The sequence below is a fragment of the Mobula hypostoma genome, chromosome 4, assembly GCF_963921235.1.
Source record: "Mobula hypostoma chromosome 4, sMobHyp1.1, whole genome shotgun sequence".
In the NCBI taxonomy this organism is placed as follows: Eukaryota; Metazoa; Chordata; class Chondrichthyes; order Myliobatiformes; family Myliobatidae; genus Mobula; species Mobula hypostoma.
The window spans coordinates 54,250,575-54,264,750 of record NC_086100.1 but is presented as its reverse complement, the minus strand read 5'-3'; the positions used below and the strand labels follow the sequence as shown (position 1 = coordinate 54,264,750).

The 14,176-nt window shown below is 39.4% G+C and overlaps 1 protein-coding gene across 1 annotated transcript in view; it reads right to left on the bottom strand.

Moving 5' to 3' along the window:
• The window catches only part of lekr1 (leucine, glutamate and lysine rich 1), a 162,178-nt gene extending 150,292 nt beyond the window's left edge, over positions 1 to 11,886 (bottom strand). The window contains exon 1 of the mRNA XM_063047290.1: positions 11,764 to 11,886. Within this exon, the coding sequence (XP_062903360.1) occupies positions 11,764 to 11,769 (6 nt within the window). The 5' untranslated portion in view covers positions 11,770 to 11,886. The remainder of the gene's footprint in view (positions 1 to 11,763) is intronic.
• Positions 11,887 to 14,176: the final 2,290 nt, after the last annotated feature.

The window sequence follows — 14,176 nt, the reverse complement described above, 5'->3', positions numbered from 1 at the left end:
TGAATAATGAGATTAATCAGGTCATTAAAGTGCATTGTCTTGCAGGATAAGATCTTTCTCAACTAGTTCGTTCCCAACAAATCAGAGAGGATTCCTTGCAGTAGTAGCAAATCCCTGCCAAAATAAACTAATATGCCAGCCTCCTAATGTTTGTAATGTTACAAGGAGACGGGACAAATAGCCTTAGAGTCATACAGCATGGAAAACCAGTTGGATAAGCACAAACTTGATCACAAAATTAGGTTTTAAGGAGCATCTAAAGAAGGCAAGATAAAAAGACATCTGGAGCATTAGCGAAGGGATTCCACAGCCTAATTCCTTGGTAGCTGAGGCTTGAGATAGAAAGTTCAAAGTACATTTATTACCAAAGTATGTATACAACCTTGAGTTTTATATCCTTACAAGCAGTTACAAAAGAAAGAAACCTCATAGAATTCACTAAAAAAAACAAACACCCAATGTGTAGAGAAAAAAAGACTAATCACACAGATTTGTTAGGAAGTCGAGGATACAATTGCAGAGGGAGGTACAGAAGCCCAGGTTCTGTAGCTTATCAATCAGAACTATGGGAATGATGGTGTTAAATGCTGAGCTATAGTCAACAAGTAGCATCCTGATATAGGTGACTTAATTTAATGTGTCATCAAAAACTCTAACAAGTTTCTACAAATGTACAATGGAGAGCATTCTAACTGGTTGCATTACCATCTGGTATGGAGGGGCCACTGCACAGGATCAGAATAAGATGCAGAAGGTTGCAAACTCAGCCAGCTCCATCATCGACACTAGCCTCCCCAGCATCGAGGACATCTTCAAAAAGTGCTGCCTGAAAAAGGCAGCACCCATCATTATGGACCACCAAAACCCAAGAGACAGTCTCTTCTTATTACTGCTATCGAGAGGAGGTACAGGAGCCTGAAGACAACGTACTCAACATCTCAGGAAAAACTTCCCTTTGCCATCAGATTTCTGAATTAACCAACCCTTGAACACTACCTCGCTACTTTTGTTCTTTTTGCACTACTTATTTAATTTTTTATATATACTGTACTTATTATAATTTAAAGCTTTTTAATGCACTGGACTGCTGCTGCAAAACAACCAATTTCATGACATATGTCAGTGGTATTAAACCTGATTCTGACTTTCACAGGTAGACAATTGTTCATGTAATATTAAAGAATTCTCATTCTGTCCTATATATGTAAATTGGCAAGACTGTTATAGGAAATGATGTGGTTAAAAATTGTGCTTTGAAAATACAAATGGATTATTGGTAACAATACAATATTTTTGGAAAAAGCAGATAAATTCAATTCAAAGTTCAAAATATCTAAACTCTTAGTCCAGTTTTACATTCTATACACAACCAAGCTCTTAAACTTTCAGGCCATTAGTACAATGACGTATTTGTTTTGTATGAAATAGATGGGCTGAGAGAGAAGGACTCTCCGAAACATTATCTGGTGTGGAACCTGTCACCATCTATTTGCATGGTGTTTGAGGAGGTAATGAGGCTTGTGCTTGACATCATTCTGGCCTCTTACTATTTTTTAAAAATTTAAAACATGATTGTGAACATGATCAATCCCCAGTCCTCATTCTCATACAATGGGCCTTAACTGTGAAATCAGTGTCTGTCAAAATTGCTTCAATAAGAGACAACAGACAAAAAGACAACACCCCACCCCATCTCTCGCACTTCCCATTATATTGCTCTGATTAACACATTGAGATTTAAACGTTTAAACTATCCTAACAATAACCTTAGTAAAAGGACAAGATGAGACAGAATTTGTCAAATGTGTTCAGGGAAGTTTCCTTAATCAGTACACAGAAGTCCTAATGAGAGAGTGTGCAATACTTGATTTACTAGGGAATGAAACAAGGCAGTTGACAGAAATTTATGTAGGAGAACACTTTGCTTCTAGTGATCACAATGCCATTAGTTTCACAGTAAATGTGCAAAAAGATAGGTCTGGTCTGTGGGCTGAGATTCTAAATTGGAGAAAGGCCAGTTTTGATGGTATCAGAATGACCTGGCAAGTATGGATTGGGGCAGGCTGGTTTCTGGCAAAAATCAACTTGGTAAGTAGGAGGGCTTCTAAAGTTAAATATTGAGAGTGCAAAGCTAGTATGTACCTGTCAGAATAAAGGGTAAAGATAACAGTTGTAAGGAACCTTAGTTTTCAAGAGATTCTGAGGCCCTACTTTAAAAAAAAAGGTGCATTGTAGGTATAGACAGATAGGAACAAATGAGGTGCTTAAGGAGTATAAGAAATGCAAGAAGACACTTAAGAAGGAAATCAGGGGAGCTAAAAGATGGCATGAGGTTGCCCTAGTAGACAAGGTGAGGGAGAATCCTAATGGATTCTACAGATATGTTAAGAGCGAAAGGGTTGCAAGGGACAAAACTGGTCCTCTGGAAAATCAAAGTGGTAATCCATGTGTAGAGCCAAAACATATGGGGGAACCAGGAAAGTGGATGAAGGCAAGGCAGTGGATGTTCTCTAGATGGATTTTAGTAAGGCACTTGACAAGGTGTCGCATGAGAGGTTGCTCAAGAAGGTTCAATCAATCGGTATTCAGGATGAGGTAGGTAAATTGGATCAGATATTGGATTTGTGGGAGAAGCCAGAGAGTGGTTGCCTCTCTGACTGAAGATCTGACTAGTGGGATGCCGCAGGGACTGGTGCTGGGTCTGTTGTTATTTATCAGCTGAATCAATGATCTGGATGATAGTGTGGTTTACTGAATTAGCAAATTTGCAAGTGACTTCTTGGGGGTGTAGTGAACACTGAGTTAAGCCATCATGGCTTACAGCAGGATCTGGACCAGCTGGAAAAATGGACTGAAAAATGGCAGATGGAATTTAATGCAGACAAGTGCAAGGTGTCACACTTCTGTTGGACCAACAAGGGTAGGTCTTACACAGTAACGGTAAGGCACTGAGAAGCGCAGTAGAACAAAGAGATCTGGGAATACCTTCTGGGAATAAGTGGAGTCACAGGTAGATTGGGTCATAAAGAAAGCTTTTGGTATATTGGCCTTCATAAGTCAAAGTACTAAGTACAGGAAATGGGATGTTACATTGAAGATGTAAAAGACATTGGTGAAGCCTAATTTGGAATATTATGTGCAGTTTTAGTCACCTACCTACAGGAAAGATGTAAATAAGGTTGAAACAGTATAGAGAAAATTTACAAGGATATTGCCAGGTCTGGAGGACCTGAGTTAAAAGGAAAGACTGAATAGGTTGGGACTTCATTCCTTGAAACATAGAAGACTGAGAGAGATTTGATAGAGGTATACACAATTATGAGGGGTATAGATAGGGTAAATGCAAACAGGGTATTTCCACTGAGGTTGGGTGGGTCTACAACTAGAGATCTTGGGTTGAGGGTGAAAGGTGAAAAGTTTAAGGGAAACATGAAGAGAAACTTCTTCACTCAGAGGGCCGTAAGAGTATGGAACAAGCTACCAGCATAAGTGGTGCATACAAGCTTGATTTCAATGTTAAAGAGAAATTTGGATGGGTACATGAATGGCAGGAGCATGAAGAGCTATGGTCCCGGTGCAGATTGATGGGAGTAGGCAGTTTAAATGGTTCAGCACTGACCAGATGGGCCTAATAGCCTGTTTCTGTGCTGTACTTTTCTATAACTCTCTTCTATGACTCTAAGAGATTAATGATATTGGACATTAATTTAGCTCCCTGAATAGATAACGTTAAAACACAAAAATTACAAAAGTCCAACCCCAATCTACTTCAAACCAATTAATTTATAGATCTTTGTCATAGATTAAGTTCAGTAAGTCATCAAAACTGACAGTGCTTACATCAGACTTTACTACTCCTCCAGTTGGGTGAATAAAGCTGAAGTGTCTGCTGTGACGAGAATACACATAAATTAAGATGTTTGCTGGCCTGGGCTAGCACCAGTGGCATCAGCAGTTGGTCTGCCACCTGTCCTCAGGGGAGGGAGAGATAAGGAACACAATGAAACAGCATTTGGAGATGTTAATGAAGGAGCCATCAGTCTGGGTATTGTCAAGATCGGCTCCCCCTTTGAACCCTGAACTGTTTGAAGTGATGGACAGGCAATCTGGAGATGTGTAATGAAGGGACGGGAAGGAGAGCTGTCTAAAGCGGCTCCCCCTTTGAACCCTGAACTGTTTGAAGTGATGGACAGGCGATACCCCAGCAGGGGGATAAAAAGGGACATGTTCGCTAAGGCAGGACACACACAACACCCCGAGGTAACAAGACCCTGGAAGCGGTGCGCCTCCCACAAGTCAGTGGGAAGCTCTTGGACGGCTGATCACGGGATCAGCCTTAGACGCACAGGGTGGAAAGGTACGATCAGCGGGAACCCGGTGTGTATCCGCCCTTGCCTGGGGTGCCAGGTTCACTGCAGAGGATCGACCGCATCTGGAGGACGGGTCACAGTTGGTGACCTCAGGTGACATCACAAAGGACCCACCCGAAAGCTGCTTGTGAGCAGTATCGCAGATCTGTGTGTGGAAGCCGTTTCGAATGATCATTCGTTCTTGTTCTCTCTCCTTCCCCCCACATTGTCCATCGCCACGGCAACAATTACTGCGAACTGAACTAAATTGAACTGGACTTTGTGTCACTTTGAAATTGGTCATTTACCCCTAGACAACAATAGAGCTTGATTGATCCTGTTATCTTAATTCTGTGCACATGTGTGTTTATCATTGCTGAACTGTTGCATTTATTATCCTTTCGATTACTGTGTTGCTTGTTTCTTTAATAAAACTTTCTTACATCTAGTAATCCAGACTCCAACTGAGTGATCCATTTCTGCTGGTTTGGCAACCCAGTTACGGGATACGTAACACTGCCAATACAAATAGAAATACACTCCCTGAGATGGTATAGGGATCCCTGTCCATAAAGCCTTAATCTTAAAAGAAGATGTTAAGCCCTATCCAGTACAGATATTTACAGATACCTTACTTTAGGGAGGTTATACTGTGTCTTCAAGGACTTCCCTGTCTAGCCTTTGTGACAAGGTTTAGCTGCCAATACTCACTGTTTCAGTAGTGGGTCCCCCCTCCTTACCAAGGAAGAGATACTTCTAGCTAATGAAGTAGTTTAAACATAGTTATTTTACTTTAATGATACACATCTAAATTTAAACAAATAGTTTGTAACAGACATTTAACGCTCACAAGGGATTTCTAATGTATATAAGGTATCTGAATTCAAACTACAAAACATTTCCAAACAATGGCAACATTTTTATGAACTAGAACATACCAACAAGTTACAGACAACTGAGTCACCTGTCATAGAAACCAAAGCTTGAATAATAAATTCTAGTTCTTCTTTCCGTATCCCTATCTTTCTGTTATTCTCCTTGTCATTCCTAAAAATTGCCCCAATTTTTTGATATTTATACTACTTTCTACTAGATGACATCATCAGCATGAGATGTTTTCCAGATATCTTTGCTGGGACAAAGTAACTAACTCACACAGATGGTCTTAAAAGCTTCTGGTGACAGAGATCCCAAACAGCCATAATTAATTCTGTGAGGGCTGATCCCCTGAGAACACAAAACATCCCAATTGGTAACCATGTTTGATGTGCTAAGTGACATAACTCCATTGTCTTGTATTTAGCTAATGCAGACAAACTGACTCTTTGTCACTTCATATTGCAAAACAGACTTCTTAACAGGCACCACCTGCTCTGGGATAGAAGCCTGTATTTTCTAATACTGTTTGCAAAGCTGAGTATCCAACTTCAAACTGATTGATGCTTGCAATTTACATTAAGAACTGGAGACTAGTTCTTGATTGCAACAAAAAGCTAAGCAAAGCATATTTGTTAAAAGTTTAACTATCACCAACAACCCTGACCATTTGGAAAGGTCATGCCAGTGTGCTAGAAAAATGAATTTATCAAATAAATAAACAGGTCTAGGGTAAATATGATTCGGGTAAACACAAAAACATAAAAGTTCGAATGTTCATTTTATGGAAAATAAGACTAATACTTGTCTGGATACTGGCACACCCATGCAAATTTACCATTCGCCAGGAAACAATAATTTAGTTCACACCAGTAAAAAATTACATTAAAATTGTTTTTTACTATTTCGGCACGTAATCAATCCAGTTTGCTTCACTTTATTTACTCATGGTACTAATACAGTTCTGCACTGAAAAATCAGTCCAAACAAAACATAAATAAGTATCCATGCAACATCCAAGGAAAAAGGGATTGAATTTACTCCAGTGTTATATGCTAGCTAACTAACTGAAAGTTATTTGCACATTCTCCATGAAACCTAAATCTGCATGAGGATTTTCTAACATCGGTATCTGTCCTCCCAAATGGGTTCTGGAAGCATTTCACTATATTTTTCTGCTATATTTGTTGTCCGTCTCCATTTATCTTCTTTCTCCTTCTTTCTCGCAACTCCTGCCTTCCTGCACTCTCTATGTAGAAAAACAATGACTACCCATTCTTTTCCTGCACTCTCTGTAGAAAAAAATGTTAACAAGACAAATCCTATTGTCTAATTAAAACAAACCTAACTTAATCAACTAGTTTTTATTTTAAACAGCCAAATAAAATACTCAATTGTATAACATAATTAAAGGTACACTTATTGCATTTGAGAAAATCTGCAGAAAATAAAATGCCAACAGCATAGCTGTATTAATAAAATAAAGCATGGGCTTAAACCAATGTATTACATATCTTTAAAATAAGTACACTCTGCATTAGTATAAATCCTCCTATCGTCAACCACTACATCAGGGATAGTGTATCTCAATGCGTTGTGTCATATACTATGAAGCAGCATGGTGGTTGCCTCCAGCAAATCTTACAAAGATTATTGTAGTTATCAAAATATACTTTTACATTGTTACTTGCTTTGTCTATTTATATTAAAATATTTACTACAAATACTTTAAGTCTGGAATCTTACTTTTTAAATCTCAAATTGCTTGATGGATTTTTTAATCAAAAAATGAACTGCTAAATTATAATAGTCCATACAGGAACTGAATGCCGATGTTCACAAACAAAAATTACTGACATACAAATTTACTGAATTCCAAGCAACACACACAAAAATGCTAGAGGAACTCAGCAGGCCAGACAGCATCTATGGAAAAAAGTACAGTCGACATTTCCAGACATTCCTCAAACGTTGACTGTATTCTTTTCTATAGATGCTGCCTAGCCTGCTGAGTTTCTTCAGCATTTTGTGTGTTGCTTATAAAATTGAACACTTGTTTTATATTAAGAAATTCAAACCACACACAAGATTTGCCCTTAATGCAGCTGAAAATTAATAAATGCTAATACAGTACTGAAAAAGAAAACAGTAATACACAATCTATTCTCATTAGGATACGGAACATTGAGAACCAAACTTTATTGATGTTATAACAACATGTGCATCACAGAAAATGTCGTCTGATACAATATAAAATGTACAAGCTGGGCAACATGAAACATTAATTTGTAAATTCTCCAAACAACATTATTTTTTAGTTATTTGCCTCTTTTACCCATTCATGCTTAACATCATCATCATCATCATCATCATCAGGTGCCATGCCCAGTTTGAGCTTTGACTGCCATGGCCCACACACTCCTGTTTTGGGTCAAGTGGATCAATTCATTGATATTTATTTCCAGTTCTCTGGCTGCTGTCTCCATTATCATTTGTCTTTGTCTTCCTCTTGCTTTCTTCCCTTCAATCTTTCTCATAATTACTGAACATTCTAACTCCTCTTTCCTAATCACACGTCCAATGAAGTTACGTTGCCTTTTCATGATCTCATACATTATTTCTCTTTTTGTGTTTGCTCTGGTCATGACATCCTCGTTATATATTCGTTTCGTCCATGATATTCTTTGCATCCTCCTCAAAAACCACATCTCTGCTGCTACAATTTGTTTCCTCATGTTACTGGATATTGTCCAACATTCTGAGCCATATAACATAACTGGATAAACATAACATTTTAGTACTCTGAGGCGGGTTGTCATGCCTAGTTTAGTACTCTTCATTCTCATAAAGGTGTCTTTTGCCATCTCTATTCTTTTTTTTGCATTCCTTAAGTTACTTTAGATGGAGCTATGTTAAGCATGTTGTCCTGGGTATGACTCTAAACTACAACTGATGATGAGGCTCTGATTGGGGTCTTTCAGAGCTTTGGGGAAAGTGGAGTTACCCCTTAATCATGCTTAACATAGCTCCATCTAAAGAAATTTAAGGAATGCAAAAAATATCTGTAAAACTGAGCAACACACACCAAATGCTGGAGGAACTCAGTAGGCCAGGCAGCATCTATAGAAAAGAGTACTGTCGACATTTTGGATGGAGACCCTTCAGCAGGACGGATAAAAAAAAATGGGAAGTAGATTTAAAAGGTGGGGGGGGGAAGAGAGAAACACAAGGTGATAGGTGAAACTGGGAGGGGGAGGGATGAAGTACAGAGCTGGGAAGTTGATTGGTGAAAGAGATACAGGGCTGGAGAAGGGGGAATCGAATAGGAGAAGACAGAGGGCCATGGAAGAAAGAAAAGGGTGAGCAGAGCACCAGAGGTTGGTGATGGGCAGGCAAGGAGATAAGGTGAAGGAGGGTAAAGGGAATGGGCAATGGTGAAGGGGGGAGGGGGTGGGCATTACAGGAAGTTTGAGAAATCAATGTTCATGCCGTCAGGTTGAAGGCTACCCAGACGGAATATAAGGTTTGTTCCTCCAATCTGAGTGTGGCTTCATCATGACAGTAGAGGCAGCCGTGGATTGACATATCGGATGGGAATGGGAAATGGAATTAAAATGGGTGGCCACTGGGAGATCCTGCTTCTTCTGGCAGACAGAATGTAGATGCTCGGCAAAGCAGTCTCCCAATCTACTTCGGGTCTCACTGATAGATAGGAGGCTACATTGGGAGCACCAGACATCGTATATGACCCCAGTAGATTCACAAGTGAAGTGTTGCCTCACCTGGAGGGGCTGGCTGGGGCCCTGAATGGTAGTGGGGGCAGGGGAGGTGTAGGGACAGGTGTAGCACTTGTTCCACTTGCAAGGATAAGTGCCAGAATGGAGATCGATAGGGAGGGACGAATGGCCAAGGGAGTCATGTAGAGAGCGATCCCTGCAGAAAGCAGAAAGTGGGAGGGGGGAGGGAAATATTTGCTTGGTGGTAGGATCCCATTGGAGATGGTGGAAGTTCCAGAGAATTATGTGAAAAATTGAGTTCACTTCCAGCCCTCAAAGGATATATTGTTCAGTGTTAGGGGCTCTTAAATATAAAATAGCATGATCAAAACTGCCTCAGGATTGCTAGACATCTACGACAAAGGAGTAATAAGCCTCTTACATCAGAAGGCAGGATCCTGAGTGTTCTGCAGTAACATGCATGTGTAAGTGTCAAATGCAGCGAATGGAATGCTGTGAAAATACCATTCCATGCCAATGTATTTTTGAACCAGGAAAACATGACACATTTTCAGATGGCAACATGCAGAGTACCACAGATCAACTAATGTCAATCAGTGCATGTTTTCAAATGTTTTTATTGTGAAGCAACATCAGCTTAACCATAACCAACAATGTCCTAAAGTACAATGCTTCTTTTTTCTTCTCTTTCTTATAACAACATAATGAAAATCAAATGAATGTATGTGTAGTAAACAAGCAAAAAGCAAAGGAAACCCTACCACCCCATCTCCTTTCCCCTTCCCAGCCCTACCGTCCCCTCATCCCTCCCGTATGTGCTATTTAGGTCCTACTGCCCCCAATACTTAGTTCAGCTGTCGGTCTCTTCTAAATACAGCAGTAATGGTTGCCAGATTTTTTCAAATTCCTTGAGTCTGTCCTTGATAACGTATCTTATCCTCTCTAGATGCACAGTATCCATTAATACAGCCACCCATTGTCTGAGTGATGGAGTTTCCTCCTTTTTCCAGAACATCAGTATGAGTTTCTTTCCATTAAGTATGTCATAAGTCAGGAGTTGTTGCTGGGTAGCCCGGAATTTATTTGACCTCGCAGAAGTTCCAAAAATTATTAAAATGCGGTCTGGTATTATCTGAACCTTTAGCACCTTTGATAGGACCTAAAATATTTGCTTCCAATACTCTTGTATCATGGGACATAAAGCATAACTATGTAACAAATTTGCCTCCGAGGACTTGCATTTCTCACACATTGGGGACACCTCTGAGAATATTTTATGAATCCTTACTTTTGAGTAATGTAGTCTATGTAGGATTTTAAATTGTATTAAGCAATGCCTAGCATTGATGGAGTGCATGCCATATGTGTAAAATATTTCCTGCAAGTTGCAGAGTATTGCTACTGAGTTACTACGTCAAGTAAATAATTTTCACTTTTTACTCATAAAAACACTAAAATTAAATTGCAAAAGGATGAAAATTTTAGGCATTGAGGCTTTCCCCAAACCACATCTGGATTCATTATGAAAAAAATTGTCACGTAGTCATAGAACTGTTCAGCACAGAAACGACTCTTTAGCCCAACATGTTCATGCCATCAGTGATATACATATTTCTGAGTGTCAGTCAGGAAATTCATCTTCCTATTCTTTGCCAGATTATTGTTCTTAGCATTATCTTTGTCTTTAAATGCCCCCAAATAACATCAACCGTAGTGCAACAAAACATGTTCTCTTCAGTGGAATTATCATCCATGCCAGTTTCAAAATTGACAACCAAGTTTACCAGCTTTATTTCCCTTGCAACCAGTTTCCTGGTCTCAGATTCATTCCCAGGCACTTCAGACTTTACTCTTCATCGCTGCATTAAAAAGGTTATCTAAATTCCATAACCAAGATCAACCACCTAATTTTCCTATAACTCACCAGAACAGGAATAGGCAAACGGATTCTAATCTGTGAGAACCAGTTTAGAATATATTTAGGTTGCAAGGCTCTCCCAAATGTACAGTCTGGGAATATTAGAACATCAGAAATAGAAGCAGGAATAGGGCATTATACCACTCATTTTTTGACACTTGATATGCTCATAGATGATGTTCTACCTCAGCCTTATTTCCCAATGACGCCGTATCATTTGATTCCCAAAATATCAAAGCCCTGCCTTGAATATACTCAGTAACCGAATCTCCACAGTCCTCCCGGATAAAATTACAAAGATTTATTCACCTCTGAATAAAGACATTTCTTCTCATCTCAGGTCTAACAGTCCATCCTTGCTTTGAGTCTGTGAAGCTTATGTTTTGAATAGCCAGTGGAAACATCATCCTTATATCTATCTTATCGAGCCCTGTAAGAATGTTGTATGCCTCGATGAGATTATCACTCATTCTTCTGAGCCCAGAGGACTTAATCACAATTTACCCAATCTTCTTTTCCACAGCAGAACCATCTCTCACTTTCCCCGTAATCAATACGGTACAGCTTTGTCACAATTCTGCTATCAGGCATCTATCGTTCCTTAGAAAGAGAGATCAGGCCTGTACACAATATTCCAGAAATGTTGCAGATGGAAGATGATGCAGAAAAGTGTGAAGTCATCCAATTTGGTGGTAAAGTATAAATGAAGAATACTTCGTAAATATTGAGAGATTAATAGTTATAGGTCTTTGGAAGAGCCTCAACATCTTTCCATATTTTCTAACAACATGCAAGGAAACTAATCAGCTGTCATCACTTTTGAACTCAGCCCTCTTGCACTAAAAGATAATATTCCATTTTCCTTCCGAATTGCTTGATATACCTGCATATTAACGGCAGTCGTTCATGTACAAAAACACCCAAAGGTGGGGATGTCACCTCATATCTCCAGTAACTCAGTTCAATCCCGACCTCTGGTCCTGTTGGTGTGGAGCTTGCACTTTCTTCCGGCAATTACATTAGCTTCTCTGAGTGCTTCAGTTTATTCTCACATTTCATAGACATGCAGGTACTTTAACTGACTATTGCAGAACTACTTACAGACTAAGTGGGTGGAAAGATAATCAGAGGCAAAAAAGGGGGAAGATAGATTCAAACACAGGGGACTGCATGAGGAATAGGATTGCTCTGAATTTCAGCATAGACTTGATGGATTGAACGTCATAAGAAAATTCAGTACATCACATAAAATGGTTTGTCCCCATCTTTTCTATGAGTTATAATCTCAAAAAGCTCTTATAAATTTGTTAAACATGATTTCCTAATGTTCACTCTACTCAATCCTATTATTAATTTGTAAGGATTCTGTTACTAGGGGTAACTCCTAGGATGCCTTCCTAGAAAATGACCCAAATTGAAAAAAAATTGCATTTATTTACTTTCTTTCACATAAGTTTCATTAAATCAATTTTTTATTCCATAGACTAGATTTTTGGTAGTGATTTGTGAATAGTACAAGGGTGAACTTCACTTATCCAACCTTTCAGATTGCAGAGTTAGCCTGTACTTACTTAAGAACTGATTCTAGAATTAGGATAACTTATCTGCAATTCTCCCCTTTCTCTCTCCCTCCATTTTAAATAAAGGGTTTATATACTGTATTTACTACCTTCCAATCTCTGAGTACAGTCTGGAATATATTGAATTTTCGAAGATGGCAAACTGTTCATCCATTATTTCCATAAACATCTCTTTCACACCTTGGGATACAAGTCAGCAGGTCATAGTAATTTATTACCTTGATTTCTCCAATAACTCTCCAATAACTTTTTACTAATCCTAATTTTATTGAGCATTGTACAAGTCGAAAGCAATGTCTGACATGATAACCTGGCTACGAACTAGATGATCTCAATGTCCTTCATTCACAAAGAACATGCCTCCTGCAAGCAATGTTCGTGTAGTTAGTGCCCAGGTTCCACTGGGAGGACTCTCCACCCTGCCTGAGGCTGTCAGTGTTTCTGGTATCATGGGATATGTCTCTTTAAGAGCTGAATACTTAAGGCTATGAGACTTGCAACATATCAGTGTGAATGCTCACTAAGAAATGTTAGTTTCAGCAAAGGGAAGCTTGACAAAATCATTCTATGAACTTCATAACAACTAAAGGTCTCAAACTGCATCTGACTTTCGCAATTGCCATTAGGATGACTCACAAAGTTGCTTCAGAAGTATTAAAAGAAAGTAATGCAATTTTTACCCCATTCTACCTAATGTGCCTGACATTCCAGGGAAACTAATCATGGAGTAAAATTCACCAAGACAAGCCAAGAAAAGAAGCGATCGTTGGAAAAACACAAAGACACAAAATCAGATGTGGAGGCGGAGTTAAGATGGCGCTAAACAGCAACTCCTTTGCTTGCATCTTCGGAAACAGCTCTATTTCCATCTTTAATATCTTTATTTTTCCCTTTCAGGGTTCTTTTGAATACACTGACCTGGAAGTTACACGCAGACTTCGGTTCTTTGCGGGAATGGGACCCGTTGTCCGAGTTTCAGGACTGGCTGTTGTTCGGCACGCCAAGAGAGTCCAGCTCATATTTGGAAGCCCAAGATCTCAGGGCTCCGGAGACAGGCGGATCAAGGGTTGGTGTCACAGCAGGAGACTCGTGTGTCATCGGCGAGGCCAAAAAATCTTTCTCTGTGAACCCAAAGATCCGAGATCTTTGCGATCTTCAGGCACAGAGCACATAAAAAGCAACGAAACGGACTATTAACGTCATAAACCAGCGGGTTGTTATTATATCTCCCGCTCGCTGTGAAAATGGGGGACAGCTCCCTCTCCTTTACTAGGGAGAGAGAGAACCTGTGGTTTGTCGAATGCTGGATGAAATGCGAAGTCTTTGGGGTTACTGCAAGTCTGTCTTTGCTATTGCCTAGCTCACGTTTGTGCTGGGTGGTGGTGCTGATGCTTGCTTTTTTTTGCCAGTGGGAGGAGTGGAAATTGTTGCTCGCTGCTGCTTACACGCAGTAGGGGGGAGCTGGAGGGGGACTTCGAGGTTCTCACGTTTAACTGTTGTTCATTCTTTGGGGCACCTCTCTGTTTTCATGGATGTCTGCAAAGAAAAATAATTTCAGGATGTATATTGTATACATTTCTCTGACATCAAATTGGACCTTTGAACCTTTGAACTAAATAGAAGAAGCTAAATAATTTAATAAATGACTTTTTTTCTCTCTTTCCTAACTAGAAATACAAAGAAATCTGAAATTAAGCTAAGTTATTCATATAAGGC